The 25,802-nt window shown below is 38.2% G+C and overlaps 4 protein-coding genes across 4 annotated transcripts; 2 read left to right on the top strand and 2 right to left on the bottom strand.

The window, feature by feature from the left end:
* Window positions 1-17,159: 17,159 nt before the first annotated feature.
* On the top strand, window positions 17,160-18,921 carry ATC70_002263 (uncharacterized protein; the record flags this gene model as incomplete). The annotated part of the gene is made up of 5 exons (XM_064821642.1): window positions 17,160-17,240; window positions 17,292-17,816; window positions 17,877-17,942; window positions 17,998-18,176; window positions 18,237-18,921. The coding sequence occupies 5 exons, from the start codon at window positions 17,160-17,162 to the stop codon at window positions 18,919-18,921; spliced, it is 1,536 nt and encodes a 511-aa protein (XP_064681328.1).
* A 270-nt stretch (window positions 18,922-19,191) lies between these two features.
* Window positions 19,192-21,517, bottom strand: ATC70_002262 (uncharacterized protein; the record flags this gene model as incomplete). The annotated part of the gene is made up of 8 exons (XM_064821641.1): window positions 19,192-19,611; window positions 19,668-20,052; window positions 20,114-20,169; window positions 20,227-20,445; window positions 20,516-20,618; window positions 20,672-20,893; window positions 20,958-21,422; window positions 21,486-21,517. 8 exons carry the CDS (start codon window positions 21,515-21,517, stop codon window positions 19,192-19,194), a joined length of 1,902 nt encoding a protein of 633 aa, XP_064681327.1.
* A 180-nt stretch (window positions 21,518-21,697) lies between these two features.
* Window positions 21,698-23,077, bottom strand: ATC70_002261 (CMP/dCMP-type deaminase domain-containing protein; the record flags this gene model as incomplete). The annotated part of the gene is made up of 6 exons (XM_064821640.1): window positions 21,698-21,942; window positions 21,995-22,445; window positions 22,505-22,711; window positions 22,768-22,872; window positions 22,937-22,954; window positions 23,024-23,077. 6 exons carry the CDS (start codon window positions 23,075-23,077, stop codon window positions 21,698-21,700), a joined length of 1,080 nt encoding a protein of 359 aa, XP_064681326.1.
* A 1,286-nt stretch (window positions 23,078-24,363) lies between these two features.
* Window positions 24,364-25,802, top strand: ATC70_002260 (Fe2OG dioxygenase domain-containing protein; the record flags this gene model as incomplete). The annotated part of the gene is made up of 4 exons (XM_064821639.1): window positions 24,364-24,407; window positions 24,472-24,634; window positions 24,691-25,266; window positions 25,329-25,802. 4 exons carry the CDS (start codon window positions 24,364-24,366, stop codon window positions 25,800-25,802), a joined length of 1,257 nt encoding a protein of 418 aa, XP_064681325.1.

Raw genomic sequence — 25,802 nt, 5'->3', positions numbered from 1 at the left:
CTACCTCTGCTGATCAATAAGAGAATGTTGTTGTTTCAGTGGCAGAAATGTATACATTCATGGGGAGGGGGGCTGAATCTAGAAGTAGCTTTTGTTCAATGCGCGGCAGTACTCTACATGTATACAATATAATCCCATTAGAAACATTGAACGCGCTTGAGTAACTTTTTCACCATCGCAGCTTTGTTAGAAGCATATAATTAGGGTTTGTCCTGTATTACTTTCGCCTCAACCTTATTCTTGATAATGTCTGTCCGCATTAGTGGACATCGTCGACATGCAAGTAGTACCACGTGGGAACAAATAGAGCGTTCAATTTTAGAGATGAAATCGATTGCATAGTTGGGTACATCCTGTCTTTGTGTACATGATTCATCGTTACTGAAATTGCACAATTCAGTCTTAATGAAATAGACGATTTGAGACAAATTGTGATAGTATGCCTAGTATACTCAATCCATGCCTTTTCATCTATTATGTCCTTGAAGTATTTCTTGTTGGTATGTATTGGTGTATCGTAGATTAGATAAACGTTTCGCCAATTTTTTTGTGCTATTATCTGTTAAATGGATCCGCCAGCTTGGCTTTCGATTATAGGAATCAAAATGAACAAATATATGGCATACTCAAGCATTTGTAACAAGATGAATCTCGATCTGTGGTAGGTCATCAGAATGGTCTTCTAGTCTTTTTTCTTAATCTGCTTCTGAAAGGACTAAATCGCGCAACAGTCAAATGTGGCAACATGAATGCTAAGCAAGTGCAGTGAATAAAGAAGAACATCATTAACACACAAACAAATATATATAAAATAGCCTAGCAATATCTTCACATGATTATCTCAAATAACCAGCAAGTCTCTATCAAAATAGTTTTCAAAAATGATGCGTTATCGAGGTACTTTATCTTTATATCTTGAGTAAGTTTAGAGGTGGTATAATACGATCAAATTATTCAGTTGTCATCTTATGAGTTGGAACAAAAGATCCAACTAGATCGACTTCTGCCACTATTCAAATGTGAATACCACCATCTATCGCACAACGTTAATTGAATAGCTTGAGTCAAAATTATACGTGATAGTTCACTGCTAAATGCTTGGCTTTAGGAGGTAGAGTTGATTTGCCATTAAGGGATAGCTTGAATAAATTTAGAGAGATTCCTACGTATACAAACGTGAGTAGGACAGCAGAGTGTCATGTTATTATCGAATGGATTCAACACAACGTAACATGTTATGTTCGAATCAAAAAACGATTCAGATAATCATTGTATATTTCAAAAACATGTAATAAACTGTCCAGCCCTCCTGCTCAGTGCAATTCATTCTTGATTTCTCATGCGCTACTACATTGCCGTACCACAGAGTCAACAAATTTAGTCAAAATGAAAGTTAATAATAGAAGAATTAGCTACACATACTTACTAAAAGGATCAGAAACCGCAGGTTGCTCCTAAAGCAGCTCCTCTGTTATGTTAGTAAGGAGCCAAAAGGATAATTGGTTTGATGGCAGCAGACATTCTCCTTTCAATAATGTATACGTGCCATTCTTCATAATAACTATAATCCTCAGTCTAAGACTAGTTTTTACAGGATAATTGAAATGCGCGTCAAATGGTACTGCTCTTGAACATTAATGCGTTGGATGGCTATTTCATCCAAGTCTACCGACATTTGAGGATGCCGCCTCTGAAAGCATGCAGAAGTAACCGTACATCTTATGCTAATACTAAAGCTAAAACACATTTCAATATTGCACGCAGTGGGAAGCTGGCACTCTATGATTCACCTTAGCTTGTCTAATGTTAGCGATCAAAAAATTTTACTGAATACACCAATAAATCAATATGCAAGTGCCTCCAACCCTCCCATGAAACTTTACAGAATGAATCTCGACAGAAATGACTATATAGATAAAAAACAGAACGTTCGTGAGAAAGAAACTGTTGCTTCAGCTAATTTCTGTGAACAATTTACGTACAACCTTAATGCTAACATAGATCTATACTCGCAAAAAAATATATTAGAGCGCGTACTATCGCCATTTTGTGCTGAGGATGATGCAACAGCTCTTTTAACTTGATTATTAAAGCTTGGTTTTGTGGATCTGTTAAGCAATACAGCCACCTGAATTTCATTTATGCGTCAAATTTCACTCAAAGTTGGCAGTTTTCAATCGCAAATATCTCGTGATCTAAGCCGTTTTGAGTGCCCAGAACGTTATTAAATGATTGCTGTCAATTATTAGATTTATTTTAATGCTTTATCTCAAATAGTTTTGGGTCATTACAAATCCATGAAAATCCTCACACTTTTCATGTGTACTAGTAAGGGAAAACTCTTGAAAATCAAACGATCGCGTTTTTCACCTCAAAAACGAAGGCTTTTTCTATAATACATATCAGATCAAATTGACAGTAAAGATGAAATGCAGCAGCGGAAACTCTTTCTATGAGACGTGTATATACTAAATGTTGACATATTCACAGAAAACCTATTTTCATATTTTTGCAAATTGCTCATTATTTTCGTTCAGAAAGCTGAATGTTATCAGCATCATTCGATGCGCCTTCATTGACTCTTTATAAATGTATTAGAAAGTAAAGTATTACAGCGACTTTCTTTATAGTCAAACGAAGCAAAAACGTTTAAAGAATCTGAAATCAAGTCAAATTCGAACATGAAAATACCCACTGCACAATTTCAAATTAAAGTGCAGCAGTTGCGGCTGACACCACTGCAGAAATCTGAGGCCAAATCTACTGATCGTGACGTCGGGTAGAGCGCCCTCTCATTTTTCTATTCCCCGGTTTTCTTTTACCCTTTTTGCAAAACGCGTTTAGCATCAAACCATATAGGTTTTGGAACCCTCTTGATTGAAAATAACACTTTAGCTTCTGATAACAAGGCCATGTACTGTTACAAATACTTGATACCGCTTCTTTGAAGTGGAATATAGTAGGTATCGTTCGATAACCAGGACTGGAACTCGTAAAAGCAGCACTAACCGAATTTCTTTATTAGGTTTCCATATTTTTTTTGCCTGTTTGACGTGCGTGCGCCTGTCATTGCTTCTCTGCTGTCTCTGCTGTCTCTGCTGTCCGCTGCTTTGGCTTATTATTTCTGGTAACTTCTTCTTTTGTCTCCTATCTATGGCGGTTGCTTCTTTAGTCTTTGTCTGGTCTCCGGTGTCGTTCGTTCTTTGGTTTTTTCATGGTCTTGCTGATGGTCTTGCTGCTGCTGCTAGTCTGGTATTTTCTGGTCTGCTATCTGTGATGTATGCTCGTTCTCTGGTCTATCTCTGGTGATTGCTTATTCTCTGGTCTATCTGTGGTGGTGATAAGTGGTAACTTCTTTGGTCTTTGTCTGGCCTCTGTTGGTAACTTTTGTTCTTTGATTTTTCTATGGTGCTGGTGTTGCTGCCGCTGCTGCTAATATGGTCTTTTCTGGTGTGCTGTATTTGGTGCATGCTCGTTCTCTGGTCTGTCTCCGGTGATTGCCCATACTCTTCTGGTCTATCTGTGGCTGTGGTAAGTGGTAAGTATCTTCTTTCTTCTGGTCGCAATGATGTAAAACTTCTTTGAACGCTTATATTATTGCTTCCTTTCTCGTGATAATGCATTCATGATGTTTGCCTTGTTGCGCTTTTTTCTTCTTCTTTTTCTTTTGTTGGTAGTGTTTCCTCTGTAGCTTTACATGAGACATCATTAGTCATTATGCTGTATTGCAAGCTTACAACACCACTGTTGCTTTTGCAGTTGTGCGTATTTGTGTCATGTTGCTTTACATCCGACTATTACTACCATGTGCGTTGCTCATGTATGCATTTCTCTTGCAACAGCAACGAACTTTTTTGAACATATTTGATGTTGTGTTTGTTATGCTTTTCTTTGAATCGCTTCGTGTGAGTGTATCTTTTTTGCCTACGTACTACTATACTCTTATAGTATTATGTTCTTTTTTTCTTTCTTTCATTATTATTATGTTTCTTTGAAGCATACCTTTTTTACGTTGTGTGGATGTGCCTATCCCTGAAGCTCAACAAGACTTTATCCGAGGCTAGGAGGTAGATAGGCTGCCTCCACTTGGTTATCGCTACTTACTTTAGTGATGATTGAGAGTCTCAACGCCAGAATCTAAAGCTAGGTGGTGTAAGTAAGGCATGCTCTAGCACCTGAGGGAAGTTTGATGATAGTAACAGCTATATTGCTATATATAGCGGAGCTTAAAATTTTGCCTCACATCAAAACAGGGGGAAACCCTCGCAAAATTTTTTTGAGGTCAGCGGAGTTTTCAAGCGATTTGATTGGCTGAGAGGTCCAAACGGCGAAGTGGTTTTAACTAGTAGATTTCATATTGATTTGACATTTATTATAATATAATGTTTGTAATAAAAGAAGTAATACTAAATAAATACAATTTAAATCCTTCTGTATTAAAAATAAGACAACAAGGTGCAAGCACTTGATCTAGCATTCATTAAACTATTCCATGTAAGAGGCATTCTTTAATTTCATTATATAGTAAAAGTTATATAATAGGCACAGCAGTGCAATAGGTACCAGCTTCTTCGTGTACCAAATGCCCCTGCATCCTTTATCATTGATTTTTAAAATGTTTCGATTGCATTGGTTGTTGTTTTTTTTCGCCTCATATTGAATTCTGAATGTTGTGCCAGAAGGGCTACAACTGTCTATAAACATTAAGGTATTCTTGATGGGTAGATATGTCTGTGTTGTGCAACAACATGGACAAGCTATGATAAGTGAAGTGCATCTCTGATGAATTCGTAATAATAAGTCGATGATAATAATCAGTTGTCAACTGTATATAAAACGAAAAGCAAAGAGCTTCTTTATTACAGGGCATCTAGCTTGCTTAAATATGGTAGATCCCTGGTCAATGACTACTACGTTGAGATGGTATATAAATAGCAGGCCACTGGGGCCTTATGGATTGTTGGTATAGCTTGTTGAGTGGCCACCTAAGTCGATATGTTTCATGTAGTGTAGGTGGATCTCGATATCTTGACATTGGGGAGATTGAATGTATTGTAGTTCCTGAGGCACCTGTGCACACACAATTGACTGGACTTGTAAACATAGATGTGGTGTGATACGATAAACATCATCTATGCTGCTACACTGTAAAAGGTGGCTTGAGGAGAAAGTGAATGTAGCCTAAGTTGCATGCTTGTATGCAACAGCTTTTCACACCTGCCAGCTTGATAATAAATATATCTTTATCAAGTTGGCTCTATTTTTTTATTCCTTTTTTTGGTGAATTTGAGACTCAATAAAGCCTCAAATATAACAGAGAGGTTCAATTTGCATAATATTATTGATGCTCAAGGAATGAAATTACTGTATTTACGCATTTCAAAAAGAAAGATGCAAGACTCAGAAATAGAATAAAGGAGTCAACCGCTTAGGTGTTGAGTTCCATACAATGCAGAACATCAGGGACATTAGACAGAACTGTAATTTACTTACTTCTTTGGCAGCACAACATACTACGCCTTATTTTTAGGCTAAAGTCTGTCCAAACTTAGCCATTTTGAAGCACGGATAACTCATGCCACAAAGCCTTCTGTGCGCTTGGATTACCACCAAGTGGCTCTCCTTTGATACGCCTTACTTACTAATGCTTTATCTCAAAATTTTTTGGGTCATTGCAAATCCACGAATATCCTCGTTTTTTCATTAGTATTAGCAAGGGAAAATTCCCGAAAATCAAACGATCGCGTTTTTCACCCGAAAAATGAAGACTTTTTCTGTGGTACATATGAGACCAAATTGACCGTAAAGATGGAATGCAATACTGGAGGCTTCTATGAAATTTTTATATGCTAGATTTTGACATATTCGCAGAAAACCTGTTTTCATATTTTCTCAAATTGCTCATTGTTTTCGGTCTGAAAGCTGAATGTAACCAGCATCATTCGATGCGCCTTTATTGACTCTTTATAAATGCATTACAAAGTAAAGTATTACAACGACATTTTTTATAGTCAAATTTAGCAAAAACGTTTGTGGAGTTTGAGGCTTGATAGACTAAAATTCACGGAAAAAAAGAATAAAAAAAACAGTAATGTCAACTTGATAAAGGTATGTTTTATTATCAAACTGACAGGTGTCAAGTAAAGTGAAGTCTCTCTACTGGCCAGGTAGATGATCCTTCTTATATACTATAACAATGGATAAAAGTTCTATTAACTAGATTGACAAATAAGTCAACTCAGATCAACTAATGTCTAATCATGCTAAAAGACAACTCCAGCAAGCTAATCATGATTTAGCTCTGTCTGGATGAATAATTAGACTCTCATCCGAAGTACCCTAATCTATCCTTTCCATAAGGATAATTAATATCGATCTAGTAGCATGTATCCGATAGGTACAGTCTTCTTAGTCTATATTAATAGTACATATCTGAGTGTATATCGCTAAGCATACATCTTTAGCATGTATCTGGATATATGGCATGTCTATAGCATATCGTATGCATGTCTATAGCATGTCTCATATATAGTACAAGTCTGTAGTACATAAAGTATCTGTAGCTAGTATCACGGATATAAGCATGTGTCTTATAGCGTGGATCATAAAGTGCACATCTGAAGCAACAAGCTCATATTGCATTAATCTTGGTGCCTATCCAGATATGGTAAACATCCGTAGTCAATGTCGGAATACAAGTATAAGTCTATAGTGCCATCCATGTCCGTGGTGCCATCTATAGCCTATATCTTATATAGTATGAATCTTATAGTACTAGCGTATCTGAAGTCCATATCTTCTTATAGTATAAATCGATATCGTACATCTAATCCAGCGTACATACAGTTTATATCTAAATCTGGTAACTGGATGATGAACTGTCGGAATGCAGATCATAGTGGATGTATTCCAAACTATATATTATCTGTGGATCTGATTCTTATGTAATGCTCTACATCCATATACACGTAGCTATTTCATATACGGGCTAAGAGCATACTGGTATTTCTTCTTTTTAGCCCTTAGTGTCCCTTGATACAGCAAAATATGAATGCATTTGAGCTGCGTTTTCTCGCGTCCAAGGCCGTTTTAGATTGTCAAAATAGGGCCAAACACTTGCTCTCGTCTGGCAGTTACTTCCTGATACCTTTGCTCAACTTTTTGGGGATCAAAAAAACATGAACAAAATTCGACCAAAAAGCATGAGGTACCCCTCATGGTTTTCATCAAAAACCAAACGATCGCGTTTTTCACCCTGAAAATGGAGACTTTTACTATGGTATATTTTGAATCAAAATGTTTCTATCGATCCAAAGCGACTTTTGAAATCATCTTTGTGGGACTTTGATATGTAAAATTTCGACATTTTGGCCCGAAACCTCTTTTCATATTTTCATAAATCATTTGTTAAGTTTATTCAAATCATCTATTTTACTTAGTACCATTGGATGCACCTTGAAAAGTACTCCAAGAAAGCTTAAGGAAGCATGGGGTGATCATCATATTTTACTTAGTCGAATCTGCAAAAATAGCTTAATCGAATTCAAAATCATCAAGATTTGTCCAATCTGGAACAAACTATGATTCTGGATTTGAATTAATTTTGGCTTGTGGGGCCAGCTGTCAAACTCAACGCCCTTTTCATACTGCAATACAGTATTAAATGCTCTTGAAGCGTATGAAAAGTAGGTGGTAGGCCATAAAGCTATCGTTTATAATGATATCTTATTGCATTCTATATCGTTCATAATGGCATCATCGTCTTGCATTCTATATTTAATAACGTTAGTCTGGACATTGACGATTCATGGGCTGCGTAAGATGTCTGCAGTAAGTAGTGAAATCTCTAAGGCTCCAAGACGTTGTTCAAATAAAATATTGACAGCATTCAGCAGAGGAAAGAGGGTAGAACTAACAGTGGTTTTTGTTGATTGATTGTAAAATCATTATTCTCATATGAGCCAGGCCTGACAGATGCCTTGAAGCTCAGGTTCCATATTAGGGTTGTAAAGTGTCTAAGGACTGAACATTTATTATGTTGTGATGATATTAATTCTCGATTCAGGGCAACTTCTGAAACTATGTTGGTGAGACCTTGATATATAAAATCTCGACATTTTCGCCAAAAACGTCATTTCATAATTTCAGAAATTGCTCAACAAGTTCAATCAAAATATCTATTATACCCAACACAGTTGGATGCGCATTGAAAAGTTCTTCTAGATATCTTAAGGCTGTAAAGGATGATCACTACAACTTTCATAGTCGAATCTCGTAAAATAAGTCGATCGAGTTGCAAAAGGATCAAAAATCAACGAATCGTAACAGAAAGTCGAGCGGGATTGTAATCCGTTTTGGCTGGCTAAAAGAAGACTCTCCTTGATTGCTCAAAGCCCTATAATATAACAGCAATGATACCCACAGAAACGATTATAGAGAAAGCGAGACTCCTTCTCAAATGGATAGCGTACCCAACGTGAGACCCAAAAAGGACAGGCTGGTGACGTAGGAGGAGCGTGACATGATCCAAAGAAACAGAATAGCACACAGATAAAACTGATATTGCAGGTGAAGTTTAATTCAGAAACCTCTTTCTTTTGGAAATCCCACGGCCTTGTTTGATGAATTTCGCGATGTGTACTTTACTTAGAACCCTGAAAATAGTACCATTGGATTCCTCAAGCGATTTGCTTTCGAATGATGTACATACTTTCTAATAAAATATCCTCTCTTTGACCACAAATTGGCCATTTACTTGCTTATCTCTCTTCGATTCATGTCCTTTTGTTTACTTTACAAGTGATTTTTTTAAAGCTCAATTTTGCTTAGCAAATGAATTATTTTGATCTTGCATGATCCGAGTACGTTCTAAAAGAGGACGATTCCTAAAAAAAAATGATATGAAATGTGTTGACTCTTTATGAGATGCATGCTCTTGGCATAAGAACTAAAAACAGGTTGCAGGAATGATACACGAGAATGACCAACTCATTATGTAAATGTGGGCATATTGATGATATCTAGTAGCGCAAACACTTGATTGACATTATTGACTGCAACCATGATAGCTGGAAACAAGATGACTTGCACTGGTTCGAAAACAATTCATTATGTTCCATTCCATGGAGATAGCCGCAGTAATATTCATATGATACTCTTGCTTTCCGAGGTGTACGCTTGTCTCTTAATCCAGAATCAATTGTTGCACTGGCTCCAAGATGATGTAAGCAACAAGTAAGCCAACCTTATCATCCTGTATTGCCCAATTAGATGGAGAGTTTATGGCGAATACAAACAACAGAAGAGAAGGATCGGGAACTGTGTGATTTTGGAGAGAGAAATTAAGGGGAGGTAGAGAAAGATTACTTAATCAAGCAACCAACTGCATTTGTTTCAGTGTCAAATGACATTTTTTGTTTACTTTCTGATGAGGCTGAGCCCGTGAGAAGTTGTCTGTTAATTACATTTAGGGAGAGATGGGGAAACTCGTTTCATGTGAAGGTGGAAAAAGGGCTTTTTGAAGTAGCAAAATGGACATAACTCGAGACAGAAAACAGTTGAAAGCCTCGGACGAAGCGGATCAAATAGAGCAAGTGTCAAACGTCAAAATGGTACTATTTTCACGCGCTAAAAGTAGTATATTGTGGAGAAAAGTAAAAGGAAACGAATTTGAGTGTGGCAAGGATACTAGACTCACATGAAAGTCGATGAGAAGGATATAAATAGGGATTTTTTTCAACAGCTTTTCCCTCTTCTTCTTCATCTCATCTCTCTACAACAAGCAAAATACTCTATACAAGCAAACTCACTACTACAAGACATTTGGGCTCTCTCTCTCTACATATGGTCATCTAAATCAAATACTCTACTGTCTATTGGCCTCTACTACTGCTACATACAATGCCTTACAAATCCATGGTCCTCTCTACGTCTCTTGGTCCATGCTAGAAAAAGGCCACACTATCTTTGATACATGCAGACCTTGGTGAACTGTGCGAGTAAGTTATTATCTTGTTGAACTTATGAGCCATGTTGACTAACCTATTGATTACATAGTGCCGAAAAACTACTTTGTAGGGACTGAGTAGGATCACCGCTTCATAATCATGGGTAGACTGCAGGACAAATCCATTGGTCATGCTACGGGATGATCACAAGCTTTATTGCCGACGAGAGTAGGGTTTAACCCTATGATCCGGAGATGGAGGCGGCTTGAGCGTGTCGATGATCTTGTGATAGGTGAAGCAAGTTTACACCTTGGTACCTGTTTATATAGTGTTGGTTCCTTTTATTGATGGTCAATTTTCTTTGCCCAAATGGTTTGTTACGCACTCATGCCACAGTACTTGTGTACTCATCTCATCTTTATCTAGTTACCTCTGCCATCTCATGTTCTATCTCATTTAAAGCAAGCTGTTCTTTCCAAATGCTATCAAGCCAAGTTCTCTGTGCCTCCTACAAGCTCCTAAAATGACAAGACTGTTCAAATATACCATCTCTACATCTATACAAGGTCAAGCCCTACTCTCATCTGTGCTTCCTACAAGCTCCTAAAATGACAAGACTGTTCAAATATATCATCTCTACATCTATACAAGGTCAAGCCCTACTCTCATCTGTGCTTCCTCTTACTCAATCAATTATCAAGACAATTAATGCCTGACATCTATACAAGGCCAAGTCGTTCTTATATCTCTGCTACCTCTATCTATACAAGTCAAAATAGCCTCAAAAATCTTAATCCATCAAGTATGGTGATCTCATAAACTCAAATACACATTAATAAAAAACAATCACGTCTTGTCATTAACTTCAATATTATGCTCTTTTATGATTGCATCTTGTTTCAATGCTTGTACTGTCCATTGATTGCTATGACCAATGTATTTTAAAGCCTGTACATAATTTAATCATATACATATAATTTAACGTCAAGAAATTATGCCTGTATGTAATATCATAACATGATAAATTTATGGTCCCTAAACACTTTCAAAGCCTCAAAAAGGAAAGAAGTTGATCTAACAAGTATTTTGATAGACTGGCGTTATCAAATATAGATTCAAAAAGAACAGCATAGCTAACGATAGTGCTCTATGATTTGCCATCTACTTTCCATACGCTTCAAAAGTATCTATTACTGTTGTGGAATTTGAGGCTTTACAGACTAAAATTCACGGAAAAAAAGAATAAAAAAAACAGTAATGTCAACTTGATAAAGGTATGTTTTATTATCAAACTGACAGGTGTCAAGTAAAGTGAAGTCTCTCTACTGGCCAGGTAGATGATCCTTCTTATATACTATAACAATGGATAAAAGTTCTATTAACTAGATTGACAAATAAGTCAACTCAGATCAACTAATGTCTAATCATGCTAAAAGACAACTCCAGCAAGCTAATCATGATTTAGCTCTGTCTGGATGAATAATTAGACTCTCATCCGAAGTACCCTAATCTATCCTTTCCATAAGGATAATTAATATCGATCTAGTAGCATGTATCCGATAGGTACAGTCTTCTTAGTCTATATTAATAGTACATATCTGAGTGTATATCGCTAAGCATACATCTTTAGCATGTATCTGGATATATGGCATGTCTATAGCATATCGTATGCATGTCTATAGCATGTCTCATATATAGTACAAGTCTGTAGTACATAAAGTATCTGTAGCTAGTATCACGGATATAAGCATGTGTCTTATAGCGTGGATCATAAAGTGCACATCTGAAGCAACAAGCTCATATTGCATTAATCTTGGTGCCTATCCAGATATGGTAAACATCCGTAGTCAATGTCGGAATACAAGTATAAGTCTATAGTGCCATCCATGTCCGTGGTGCCATCTATAGCCTATATCTTATATAGTATGAATCTTATAGTACTAGCGTATCTGAAGTCCATATCTTCTTATAGTATAAATCAATATCGCACATCTAATACAGTGTACATACAGTTTATATCTAAATCTGGTAACTGGATGAACTGTCGGAATGCAGATCATAGTGGATGTATTCCACAGTTCTGAGCAAAGACACATGTATAAGACAAATTGGAAGCTGTTAATTACAGTTGATTATGAGTATTTGTAGATTGATGGATTAGTTGTTGTTGAGAACCGTTGTAGTAGTAAAACCTCTTGGCTTTTCGATATAAGATTTCCACTTATGATGAATTCGTAATAATAAGTCGATGATCATAATCAGTTGTCAACTGTATCTAAAACGAAAGCAAAGAGCTTCTTTATTACAGGGCATCTAGCTTGCTTAAATATGGTAGATCCCTGGTCAATGACTACTACGTTGAGATGGTATATAAATAGCAGGCCACTGGGGCCTTATGGATTGTTGGTATAGCTTGTTGAGAGGCCACCTAAGTCGATATGTTTCATGTAGTGTAGGTGGATCTCGATATCTTGACATTGGGGAGATTGAATGTATTGTAGTTCCTGAGGTACCTGTGCACACACAATTGACTGGACTTGTAAACATAGATGTGATGTGATACGATAAACATCATCTATGCTGCTACACTGTACAAGGTGGCTTGAGGAGAAAGTGAATGTAGCCTAAGATGCATACTTGTATGCAACAACTTACAAGTTGCTCCAATATCATAATTCTACAAAATATTCTAGTTTTATAATATGATTCTATTTTTTTTCACTTATGAGGACCTGGATATACAAAATGTTTTTTGATTTTGAGTTTTTCAACTTTTAGACGATCGAAAATCGATTTTCTAAATATTGATACTAGAGTCTTGAGAATAGCAAATTTCTATACCAGTATTTTGCCAAAATGACAATGACACAAGCCAAATTTGCATTACTCTTATGGTTGCTGAAAAATTGTTGGTGACTTTTGAAAATGGCTAATTTTGAATAAATGCTGCTAGTAACAGTTTCTAAATTACTATAAGAATGCGGGATGTATGCATAGTGAAAGTTGTAGAAAAAGCGTTTCTTGACGTAACATGTTTGATGCGGAGATAAAGAAGATAATGCGAATGAATAATGACGGAAAATGTTCCAGATGACCGATTTTCAAAGGGCCATACCGCTAGATTTAACTAACTGAACGAGAGCTTCAAACTTAATAACTTCTGTTTCTTTTTCAATTCTGTATACAGTAATATGGTTATTATAGATAAACAAAAAATAGCTTTGATTATCCCCTACCGGTAGCTCATAAAATATATGGTTTTGAGCAAATTTATGAGGGGAACGTACATTTGGTACTTATAACCCTTATATTATATTGGATCTTGAAGTGAACTAGACTAGATTCCCATCATAAACAAAGCCCAAAATAAATGTCATCTCAATCAAACCATGCTACCACCAGCAGATAAGCATGCATAATAATAGTATTAGCATGATGATAGCAAGGGTTAAATGCTCTAAAATAAGAGATGACAGATACTAAAGTAAATGTCAAGGGTATTGTAATGTGTTGTAACATAAATATACCTAAGAAGGATACAGGCTCAACAATAAAGAGCTATTCTTTACGCATAATTCAAAAACCATATATTGAAATACCGTTCTTAATCCATCAGATCAACAACTAAATGACCCAACAAAAATATTATATAAAGTAATGGAATCACTGGCAACTACTAAACTGCTGCCAGATAAGAGATATAAACCAAATAATATAAATAGAGACGTAGAATATACATTTTATTGCACATTATCTTAATTTCAAATAAAGAAGGATTTTAACAGTATTCTACCTGCTTTTTAACCCCTTTTTACTGCAGATCTGACGTAGAACTATCGAATGATGGTCTTTGTTTTGTGCTAGTCCAGTGAGTATTTGTCGATATATGGTCAAAAAAAGAGTGTCATGCAAAATCATGGATTTTTCTTCAAAATCTGCCTGTGATAACAAGCAAAAAAATTGGGTGACCTTTTTTTGGTCAGGACAATGTTGTCAATATTTCATGAAAGAGTTATACCAGAACTTCAAGCAATAGCATATTTGATAGGAAATTTTTTGGTCTACAATGTTTAGTAACGCTTAACAAACTGTTTTAATGACAGATACTGATTAATCTTTAGAAAACAATCAAAAAATTGCAAAAACAATCGCATCAAATATCAGGCGAACAATGCATACCAGAGATTTGAAATAAATACCATTATATTTTCTTTTGAATTCTCTACAAGTTTCATATAAGTTTGAAGAGGTGTTTGCTATCAAGAAACGCGCAATGTTAAGGTTGATAGATTTCGGAATCCCATGGATCATTATTCAGAACAATAAAAATTGAAGCTCCGTTGACCTTCCGCATGTGTACACGACACAACTATGAATTTGACCAAGCATTTTAAAAACCGGAGCGTACGAAAAGGGCCATATTAACTTATTGTTTTTAAGTCATCAGTAGATACTTGACATGTTGGAGACACTTGATTTTAGGACTAGACAGTTGTAGCTTGCTTTGTTCGATTATAATATGTCTTCCAGTTTAAGATATGTCTATTTCCCTTCTAAAAAATAGCATCTCCAATGTCGGTTATCTCATGAAATAGGATTGAATGTTCATTTCTTACAATGTAGCAAAGAGTAAAGAATACGCTACGCGTTTTACTAACAGAAGAGAGTAGCCTTTTCACCCCCTATGTTAATGGTAGAAGTTTTATTTCAGAGCGTTTTTTAGCCCACTTTGAGAGGCTGCTAAACAACGCAGTATGATTGGATTCTCAATCGCTACATTCGTTGTTAAACAACCAAGCAAGGTAGGTATAAAGTAACCAATATATATATATATATAAAGCAGTGCTTTGACATTATTACTTGTGCATTTACCAACTCCATCAATTTTTTCTATTATTAACCAGACTTTGCTCCTCTGTGTTTGGTCTACAAAATGAGTCGTACTTTGAGCACCTACAATGTCTCCTTTAAAATCAGATTTTCAAACCATAAATTGGAGGTTACGGTGGCAAAAAAACGTTTTTCCTTAATAGCAGCACAGAAACATCTATGTGATGGTCAAGTCTATGAAATAAGTTCCAGGCGTTATATGACTCATGCTGGCACACAAAAAGAATTTTATATGCACCAGTGTAGCAAAAGCTAGCTTTGAGCAATTGAATTTGGACAATTTGGCTCGAGATGATCTTTTCGGCAGTGTAGATTCGTGAAACCATTTAAACACGATTTCACTACAATCTTCTGGTGTCGAATCTTGTATTACGGGATTTGCAGGTATTATGAATTTCTATTCGCTCCACTTTGATCCAAAATTTTGTAGTTGACTTTCTCAATTGTGCTGACGCCGACTCAGCCTGCCCAGTTTCAGTCTTTTCTCCTTAAAGAGTGTTTAACATTATGGATAGACTTTAAGTCTAGCTTTACTGCAAGATGTGACATCTCTTCTGTTGTGGACAACCATCAAAATTGTCCTGCTAACCTGATAAGCATCTCGTTCAATCTGAGCAAATTGTTAGATTCATATTTGCATAATATCATCATTGACACTCATATTATTAAGTTACTGTACTCGCGCATTTCAAAGAGAATGTAATTAGCGCCATTCGATGCGGCTTCTTTAGTCCACTAAAGACATATTAGAAAGTTGGGTGAGACAACAACAGTTATAGTCAAAACTTCAAAAAAGGAAACAGACTGGGTTCAAGGCACTGTATCCAGTACGATTAGCCAGGGTACATATCGAGTACAGGCCAAGATATTTGAACAGTAGCTGTCAAGAAAAACGACTTCAAGGCCTTCTCAAAACTAGTGCCATCAGATTTGTTTCTAGATTACAATGTTGTATCAAATGCCCTAGCAAGGCCTCATACGAAGGGCCCTGAGCTACTCTTATGTCCTTTGGGGAAATCATGCTAATTATAATTTACAAATCATTGGTAGTAAACCTATTTGTATTATGCTTCATCATCATGCTGTAAACCCTAGCATAATAAAAAGTACATAAATGCTTTCTCTGGTTGCATTTCCAATGAAAGTGTAATTTTTTGGCAGATTCAATTTTACATTGTATTTTGTCATAACACAAAGATGTTCAGAAACAAGCTGCTTTGTTCTATTATACATCTTCCAGCCATTGAAAACATCACGAAATATGCTCGATTGTAAATTTACTGTCTCCAAAAGGTCTGTATGCTCAGACCATCTCTCTCTTGCTCTTGATATCTAGCAACATGTAATTTAGGGGTAAATTGCATGGCGGCCAAGAAAGTCAGAAACAATCAGCAATCCGTATAATCACAAAGGTGGCCAACAGCTATTGTATGATCACACGATTGACCCTATTTTTGGAGCTTCTTGCTTTGACATACCATCTTTTGAATGAAAACGTATTAAACGGAGAGTTTATGTGTAATAATAAGAAAGGAGCCACCGCTTCTAGTAGTAAATTTGGATCAAGGTGCCAGACAGATTTTATAATCGGTTGATGTCAAAAGAAGAAAGACAAATGCTTGTATAATAAATTTCATCTAAAAATTATCAGTATATCTTTGTTCCAATGACTCATCATTCGAGACTGCAAAGCAGCCTCCCTTATGAATATGAAATCTGTGCATGCAACGACAGCAACTTAAGAAGTTCAACAGAGTGGATCATATATGCCCATCGAACAAAGTATCCACTTTGCATATCTGACTCATTTCCGAGCACATTATGGCAAACCCTAACAATGATAGGCCAGTAACCAGCATTCATCAACAAAGTGCTGCAGCAACACTGTACCACTAGTTTGTGTTTACAATGGGGAAAAGGGCCAAAGGCTTGGTCATTTAAGTCAACGCTACTGTAAACTAATTTACAGTTGTACAAGAATGAGCAGCAAAAGAGAGAAAGACAGAGATTTTGATTGTCGAATTCGGTTTTTCTACTCGATAGAATCAACAGGCTTCTTTTTTTTTTTTAAGTGAATGTAATATTTTGGTAGATTATGGTCAGGAACAACATGATGCATGTACTTTTAGAAAAAAAAATCAAATGTAGGGTAGTGTTACGCCATAACCATACCAAAACAAGAACATCTGGTACATATATAAAATGTGAGCATCTGGTTCCCTGGTTACCTGATTACTAACACATCTCTTTTTCTCTTTTTCTCTTTTCTCTTTTTTTTCTTTTTCTGTCTTGATAATATACCCGCCTTTTTTTTTTACAGCAATGGTTGAAAGAATCAATATAGCAGATTCATGGCAAGATGATTTGGAGCGTATGAGTATACATGATACTTTATCCCGAGAAGTAGGTAATTCATGCTTGTGCCTGAACAAATACGCTGACGTTTTTTTTTAGTCCTCTCAACTTGACCAACATCGATTTCAGCATCGACTAGATCAACGCGAAGATCATAAAGACGATTTATACCCAAATTATGAATCACCAGTGACACTCAGATACCGGGATTCTATCAGTTCAAACGCATCATCTTCACTATCAAGAAACTCGACTATATCCTCAACAGAGACTCGTTACTTTAGTGCAATGGGATCTCCACCTTTATCGAATGCACATGCATCGCCTTTAAGACTTCATACGACATGGAATGGCAATGACCCTACGCATGCACCTATACCAACGCCTTTATCCATCGCGGGCCCACGATTGGAAACTCCAAACAGTTTATCTCCTGTCAATTTACACTTCTCTCCGCACAGTATTACACCTCCCGTGGAATCCTATCACCAGAAGCGACTGACATTAAAGAGATACTCATCTGTTATTGACCCAAATGGATGTTTTGTTCCTAGCAAACCATTGCCATTCATACAAAAAACCGACGTTACAAAACACCATTATGTGATACCCACATTTGCCATGGTAATGACGCTGACTTGCATGCTGCCATTAGTCATATTCATGTCGTTTTTGATTTTGTAGGCAGGCCAAAGTCAAGCAGAGATCATGGAGCTGCTATTCAATCACACCGATAATCATCCATTCGCAGTAAATATTTCTCATTCTGTTGCATGATTGTAAACCTTAAAACCATATAATTTAGCCAAAAGAAGAATACGAAAGAACCATACCATGGCATATTGACCGCAACTCTTCGTTAATCACACTATCTCAGTACACAAGCTTGGGTCAAGATAATCCTGTCTCTCGAAATTACCTGTTAGGACTAGGCCAAAGATTAGGCATCACAACCATCCTCGTCATTGTTTCCATTGAAGTCATGTGCGTACATACCTGATACACAGCAGGCATTTGGAACTAACAATTTGGGTTTGATTGTAGTGGCACTGTATATCCTTTATTGAACAATCTGTTGAAAGCAATGGAAATCAATACCAACCCCCAAAATCTAGTACAAGCAGATCAGCCTTCCTGGTGGAGTCGTGTCGTGCTTGTCGTCAATCAGCAACATGGTGTCAATGATCAAACCGCCTATGCCCAGCGCAAAGCTGTACTAGTAGAAGAGATGCCTCGCATTCAAGAGAGATATCGATTGTCGCAGCCATTATCCATACTCTTCATCAGTACTCAGGTGTATGATCAGATAAAAAATACAGAAGAAGGCGTCAATTACAAGTTGTGTTGTCAAAGAATCCTGTGGCAAATGATGGAAAAGCACATGCTGACAGGTCGGTGGTGCAGTGAATTGCTGACGCTTCAAAACAGGCTCAACAATAACAGCAGCAACAGTGGCACCAGCTTGCTCAATGTATTGAATGAGGATGATGAGAGCAGTTCCAGCAGTGATGAAGCTATATTCCAGACTGTCATTGACTATGTTGATGGCAAAATCAAGAAACCAGAGAAGAAGAAGAAGAAGAACAAAAAGAAAGCCTTTGACACACAAGATGCAAAACACACTTCTCTACAGAGACGGTCTACAAGACGCCAAACGCAAAAACTGCATTGCTATGATGACGATGATGGTTCAACACTTCCTTTACCCATTAGACATCATATCAACTAACCTTACTGATATGTCCCATGCTTTGTAGTTTACTACCATTCTATGTTCATACCTTCATCCGTATATTTGGCATCTTACATCTCTGTAATAGGCTTCTGTATGCTTACTATATTCTCCTATTTGCAATGTACTTTGTACTCACAGTGCTAATACCTCAATAAAATCTCATTCGAATGCGCCACTATGTCATTACTCAGTACAGTAGCAGCACAGCTGCCTTCTGATTAGATCATTATACACTCATTTCTGCATGAAATACACGAGCATTCTTTATTTTTGAACGAGGTATCTTTCAGCAACATCGCCAAATTCATCCAAGACATCACGAATGGTCTTTCTGAAAGCAGTTGAATCCGTTTCCTTGTAGTGGTTCCAAGAAGAGACACTCATACGCACACGTTCCTTTCCAATAGCGTAATTGATACCATAGCCCTCAGGAACGACTGCACCAAACCCACCCCAAGCCAAATCGCCAGGAGACGTATTTGAAGTAGACAGTTTCCAGTATTGAGATCCCCAGTAAGAATCGTCTTGGAAGATGGCAGCATCATCAGAGGCAGCTTCCTCAGGTGTCATTTGACAACGTAGGCCTAACAGATGACGATCCACACCATGACCGTTACTAGCTGCCTTCATGTATTCTAAATGGCTACTAATGGCTTTGTTGAGCAGATCCAACTTGTCAGAGATCTACAAAAAGACTTCAGAATTGACTCTCTTTTCTCTCGCTGGTTTTTCTCTTTTACCTTGACATCCTTATCTTGCCATGCTTTTGTAAATGCAACAGTCTCTGTGGAGCAACTGCGCACAGTTTCAGTACGACCAGCAATGAACTTACGGGTAGAAGCAGATTCATAGGTAGGGCAGTGTGTACCATAATGTTTGAAGTAAGCGAGTTGGTAAACCATTTGGAGCCAGCCATCAGGACTGACCTTGGCTTGCTTCATAAAGTTGGATCCATATCCAGGATAATGAAGCAGAACGCTATCCAAATCATCAATCAGAGTAGATGCATTTTGCTCAGCTGTACGGATAGCGTCTCCCAATTTGCTGGATACCTGCCAAGTGAGAAGTGTAGGCTTTTTCAAGTTGGTGATAGCGGCATCAGACATGATTCCTTCAATTGGCTCCCTTCAAGAAAGGCAACGCGTTAATATGATGGTAGGCTACAACATGTATCTTTGATGCTTACTTTGACAAAACGTCGTCTACAATTCTAGAGGGAATGACAGCATCAGCAGGAGAATGCTACAAAGAGTTGAGTCAACTGTGATACTGCGCTCGTTATGATCCATGTATTTTTACCTCGCCATTGATACCAGCACGGCCATTGTTCTCTACAATAAACTGCAGTGCTTTGTCAAACCATCTGTTTTTGCCATTGCGGCCATGGAAAATGTTGCGGTGAGACAGATCAAGGTCTAATGGAGATTTGTAGTCATCCAAGCAAAAAACAAAGATGGAGTCATCGATATTCTTGAGAGATTTAGCATTGGTAGGCTGAGTTTCCATCTCTTCGCGAATCTATAGAAGAGAGTGTGGTCAATAGCGAGCACATATCTAGCCAACAAAAAAAAAAAAAAAAAAAACTTACAGCACCCCAAGTATCACGATGTTCAGTAGTCAGCACACCAACAGCAGCTTGACGTTGCTCAATGGGTGTGCTTTCTACTTGATCCACTACGCTTCTAAGCTGACTATGGCATCTGTCAATCGAATACTCGAGCCAATTCCACATACACAAACTTACGCTTCCAATGTCTTTACAGGCACAGTTTCTCCGTTGGGGCCAATGACTTGCACTGAAAAGATTTGATCCTTGTAGATCACATTGATATGCTTGGCCAAGCAAGGCCATTGAGTCACTACTCTGTCAGTACCTGAAGCAGCAATACGGCTTGTGCCAAACATATTTTTGAGCTGGTGCATACAAAAGGGACCTGAACGAGACACATCAGGAGGAATCTGCTCACTACAGGCACTGTGAGTCTTCTCACCATCACTCGCTCATTGGGATCTCCCCCCCCCCCACTTACTTGTTGACGCGGTTAGAGTAATCAATCAAACCAGCAATCATGCCAGCAGATCGCTTCAATTGAAAATCAGTTACTTGACCATCTTGAGCCCCTTGGCCTAATCCAGTAACAGGATCACGGAATTGATTCCACCAATTGACATTGATCAATGTAGGGATACGGTATTCTAAATAGCCCTTTTGTAGCCACAATTGATCCAACCAATTCAATCCCTTTGCTGTCTCTTGATCATCGAGTTGGTGGAGGCGAGATTGCAACTTTTGTGCTAACCCATCCGGCTTGAAGAAGCGGTCCACCTTCTTACCTACATCCGCATGTTCAGAGGCAGATAGCAAAGGCAATAAACTGCGCTTGTAGCGTGCAGCTGTCAAATGGAGCTCGGGAATAGGTAACCGAGGTAATTTGGACTGATTCGAAAAGGTAGAAGGAGCTTCGGTTGTATAACAACGGCGAGCAGCGGCATTGCTAAGATGAAAGGCATCAGTTTATCTGCATTTATGCGTGTTCCGCTTGATGCTGCGTATATACCCTGATTTGCGCAAAAGATGCAATCGACTCATGTTGAAAATTGCAAGGGAAAAAAAGAAGAAAGAAAGAAAGACAACTGATGGGAAAATAGGGGTGAGAAAACGGCTTAATATATATGCTTGAAGTTTTCCATGTGATTGTTACAAACAGGACACAGTTCAAACCGTCGTCACTGCAAATGAAAGTTACACATTGCATACATGCTGAACTCTTTATTGATATGGATAGCTCATGGTGTTGTTGGGTCTAGGATAGCCCATACTAGAAGGAGGTGGCGGTGGCGGTGGTCTATTATTGTGGTGTTGAGGCTGAGGTGGATAATACCCTCCTCCTTGAGGAGGTGGTGGTTGAGGAGGGTAATGTGGCTGCTGCTGTGAAGGATCAAGAAACCCGCCTGGAGGTCCATGATAGGGTGCTGGTGTAGGAAACGATTGTCTCTGCTGATTAGGATAGTTCACTATACAGCCAAGATCAGTATCCAATGCAATGCATTCAAACATTATACTTACAATGTGTCGGTCTGGTAGCTGGAGAGGGAGCTGGCTGATATGGGGCTGACAACAACGGTTGTGGAGAAGGCATTACAGGCGAAAACATTTGAGCTGTACCCATGGAAGAGGAAGGTCTTGGTTGAGGATGTGGATAAGGCTGCGGTTGCGAGACAGGAGGAGGAGGAGGAGGAGGTCTATGTGGCTGCTGAATAGGCGGTTGAGGTAGAGGTCTTTGGTGGTGTTGCACTGGAGGTGTTTGAATGAGCATTGGAGGAGGTCTACTGTTATAATGTGGTTGCTGTGGTTGAGGAGGATAGTTTTGTGGGTGATGTAGATGGTGCTGCTGTGGTGGAGGTGCATGGGGAGGTCTGTGCTGCTGTTGAGGAGGTGGTGGACGGAAGTTGCCACCGGGAACATGTCCAGGAGGATACTGGTATCTCACCTGCTGCTGAGGTCTCGCTGAATTTTGCTACATACATGTTGAGTTTTCGAGCGTTCTCAAGCCCAATGTTACCCATCTCAACTTACTGCTGAATAAAATGTCAATTCCAAATAAATGACACCTGTGCCTTGCCGACCGCGAAAGGTCAATGGAAAGTAGCCATCGTGTTCCTTGTCTCTCAGTACCTTTTTCAAATCCACAATGCCATCGCCCATCAGATTATTAGGTTTGGTGTCTTTATCAAAGATTTGAACATGCATCTGATATTGTCCAGCGGCTACAGGAATGTTGACCTGCACAAGAGTTTAGTCTTTGATTGTATTGATACAAAATCCAGTTGCTGTTGTACCTGATCGTCCCAAATGGGGTAGAGTCCTCCACCGTAATCTGTCTTTGTTCGCTTGATAACATCTCCCACTCTAAACAAACAAAACGGATCTTGTTTTCCTGGTGCCTATGATGCATCGTATTCAAGTTTAATCAATTGTTGACATGGAGCACCACCAATCTCGAGTTACCTGATGCTGCAACTTTTCCTGTTGAATGCACAAACATCGATTAGATCTCATTGAATTGAACGCATCTCGCTTATATCGATCACTTACAGCTTTTAGAGCAACGACAACCAATTCACCTGCTAAAAGAGGAGGATGAGCCATTGGTATTCGACGAGTGAAAAAATACGCAACAAAAATAGAATAGAAGGTCAAGAAAAGCTCAAATACAAGAGGTGAAAACACAAGTCAAACAATCACTGAGTGGGAAAACGACTCCACCATGGCCTCCATCCTCCTTGGTATACCCCACATGGCCAAATAGCTGAGACTTCCTGGGTAAAAATACGCTGGAAAAATGATACGACATTTTGTAATTGCAGATTACCTGGTGCATTTGTCTCTGAAACTTGGCATGTGTGCACCACCCTATTGTTGGTCCTTGGACATACATTGGCATTTTCATTATCATCATTATGATGGCTGAAAATCTATAAAAAGCTCTTGGTTTTTAATATAGTTGACTGTTTTATATGCGGTACCTTACTACAGAATGTACATGGCAAATGCTCGTCTATAATAAATAGAGCGGCTCAAAACAGCAAGGTTATTCTAGCTATCTCTGGTTGCCAAGATGTTATGGCATGTAGTTGATTTGAATCATTGGAAAAAGTGCAATACTTGAAATTGTATAGTACACATAGACAATGAGCAGGGTAAAGCTTCCTGTAATGTTCTGTAGAGTATCGAAAGTCAGCAAAGTGTACCTGATCACCTTTCTGACTTGCTACGTAGCGAGCATTTTTATCCGAGTCTTATACACACTACTAATACTCGATAGGTATAATGTGACATTTAAGCCTAGTGGATGAATACTCGAAAATGAACCGGAATCCACCTATAAACACTTACAAAGATGTGCTAGTGCAACTTGCACGCATAGCATACATTATAGAATGTAAACAAATCAACATCATTCGTATAGTCAGCAATCGGAATGGAGCAAATCCAACAGAGTTGCAGACATCTTTCTTGATTAAATTAGTAGACAAGCTGTGTAACTGTACCAAATGTACCAATCTCACCTCTGTTCACACTTGCGAATGTCTGTTGATTTAGATGGTTTAGCTTACAGGTAAAGCCATATCAAGTAAAAAGGGTTAAAGCTTAGTTTCCACACTGCATTTATACATGTATAAACCTCATCGTGTCCTTGTTTTTTTTTTGTTGCTGTAACATTTAGAAAAGCTCCTTTGTTTTTGTGATACCCGACCTTTTTTTTTTTTTTTTTTTTTTTTTTTACTTTCATAATTTGCCCCCCCCCTCCCCCTCTTTTTTGAACTCTTTCTTTCTCTTTTTCAAATTGTAGCTATACATTGCTGTACATTTTATTATAGAGACCTCTTCTTGTTTCCGCGCCAAACCAAACCAATCCATCACTGTCGTAAACCATGACAACCACATCTATTCTTTCGGAACGTCAAAAAGATGAACTGTGAGTAACCAACATTGTGTGATGTATAAATGAAAACGACTACTCACCACTCGATGATAAAAAGACATAAAGCAATCCTGGACTACTTGAGCTCTTCGGGATTCAACCAAGCATATCTCGCCCTGAAAACCGAGACAGAAAACGATGATTTTATACCTGATCCCAAGCAGAAATATGCTGGACTCTTGGAGAAAAAGTGGACATCTGTGATTCGATTACAAAAAAAGGTACCAAAAAGAAAAGCTGCAAGGTGGCCTAAAGATATACTCACGCTATAGACAAGATTATGGAATTAGAGACAAAAACAACACAGATGCAGGAGGAATTAAACAATGCTCCTACACGCAAACCTACTAGCTCAGTTGATTGGATACCTAGAGCACCTGAAAGACATTCGTTAGTGGGTCATCGTAGCCCTATTACACGCGTTGTGTTTCATCCTATTTATCAGATACTTGGATCTGCATCCGAAGACACAACCATCAAGATTTGGGATTATGAATCTGGAGAGTATGAAAGAACACTCAAGGGCCATACAAAAGCAGTGCAAGACATCGCATTTGATGCAAAGGGAAACCATCTCGTATCATGTTCCGCTGATTTGACTATCAAAGTATGGGATACAAATAACGATTATAAATGTATTCGTACTCTGTATGGTCATGATCATAGCGTATCCTCAGTCGCTGTCATTCCAACAACAGATATCGTTGTATCGGCTTCTCGCGATAAAACTATCAAATTATGGGAAATGTCATCTGGATATTGTGTCAAAACGCTAGTAGGGCACCTAGAATGGGTGAGATCAGTATCCCCTAGCGAGGATGGGCGACTGTTAGTCAGTTGCTCCAACGATCAGGTAAGAACCAATGTGTGCATGCGTGCAAGTAGAACAAGTTGCTCATATGTGCAATGTCGCAGACTGCCCGTGTATGGGATGTTCAAAAAGGAGAGACCAAAATGGAATTTAGAGGTCATGAACATGTTGTGGAGTGCGCTATATTTTTACCAGTGGCATCTTATCCATTTGTATGGGAGTGGTTGGAGCAGAATGTCAAATCAAGCAAAGACCAGGCCGTTCCTGGACAATACATCATTACTGGATCTAGAGATAAGACAATCAAGCTATGGGATACTGCATCAGGACAATTACTAAGCACTTTGGTGGGCCATGACAATTGGGTGAGAGAGATGGTGGTCCACCCTAGTGGAAAGTACCTCGTCAGTGCATCTGATGACAAGACAATGAAGATTTGGGATTTAAAGAGTGGAAGATGTATAAAGACGATTGAAGCACATTCACATTTTGTCACTTGTCTATCCTACTGCACAACTACACCACTGGTAGCTACTGGCAGTGTTGATCAGTCACTCAAAATTTGGCAATGTCGATAA

Source organism: Mucor velutinosus (genome assembly GCF_035048745.1).
Source record: "Mucor velutinosus strain NIH1002 chromosome Unknown tig00000093, whole genome shotgun sequence".
NCBI classification, from domain to species: Eukaryota; Fungi; Mucoromycota; class Mucoromycetes; order Mucorales; family Mucoraceae; genus Mucor; species Mucor velutinosus.
Note: the sequence above shows the minus strand (reverse complement) of the source record. Positions and strands in the feature narration are given on the sequence as shown.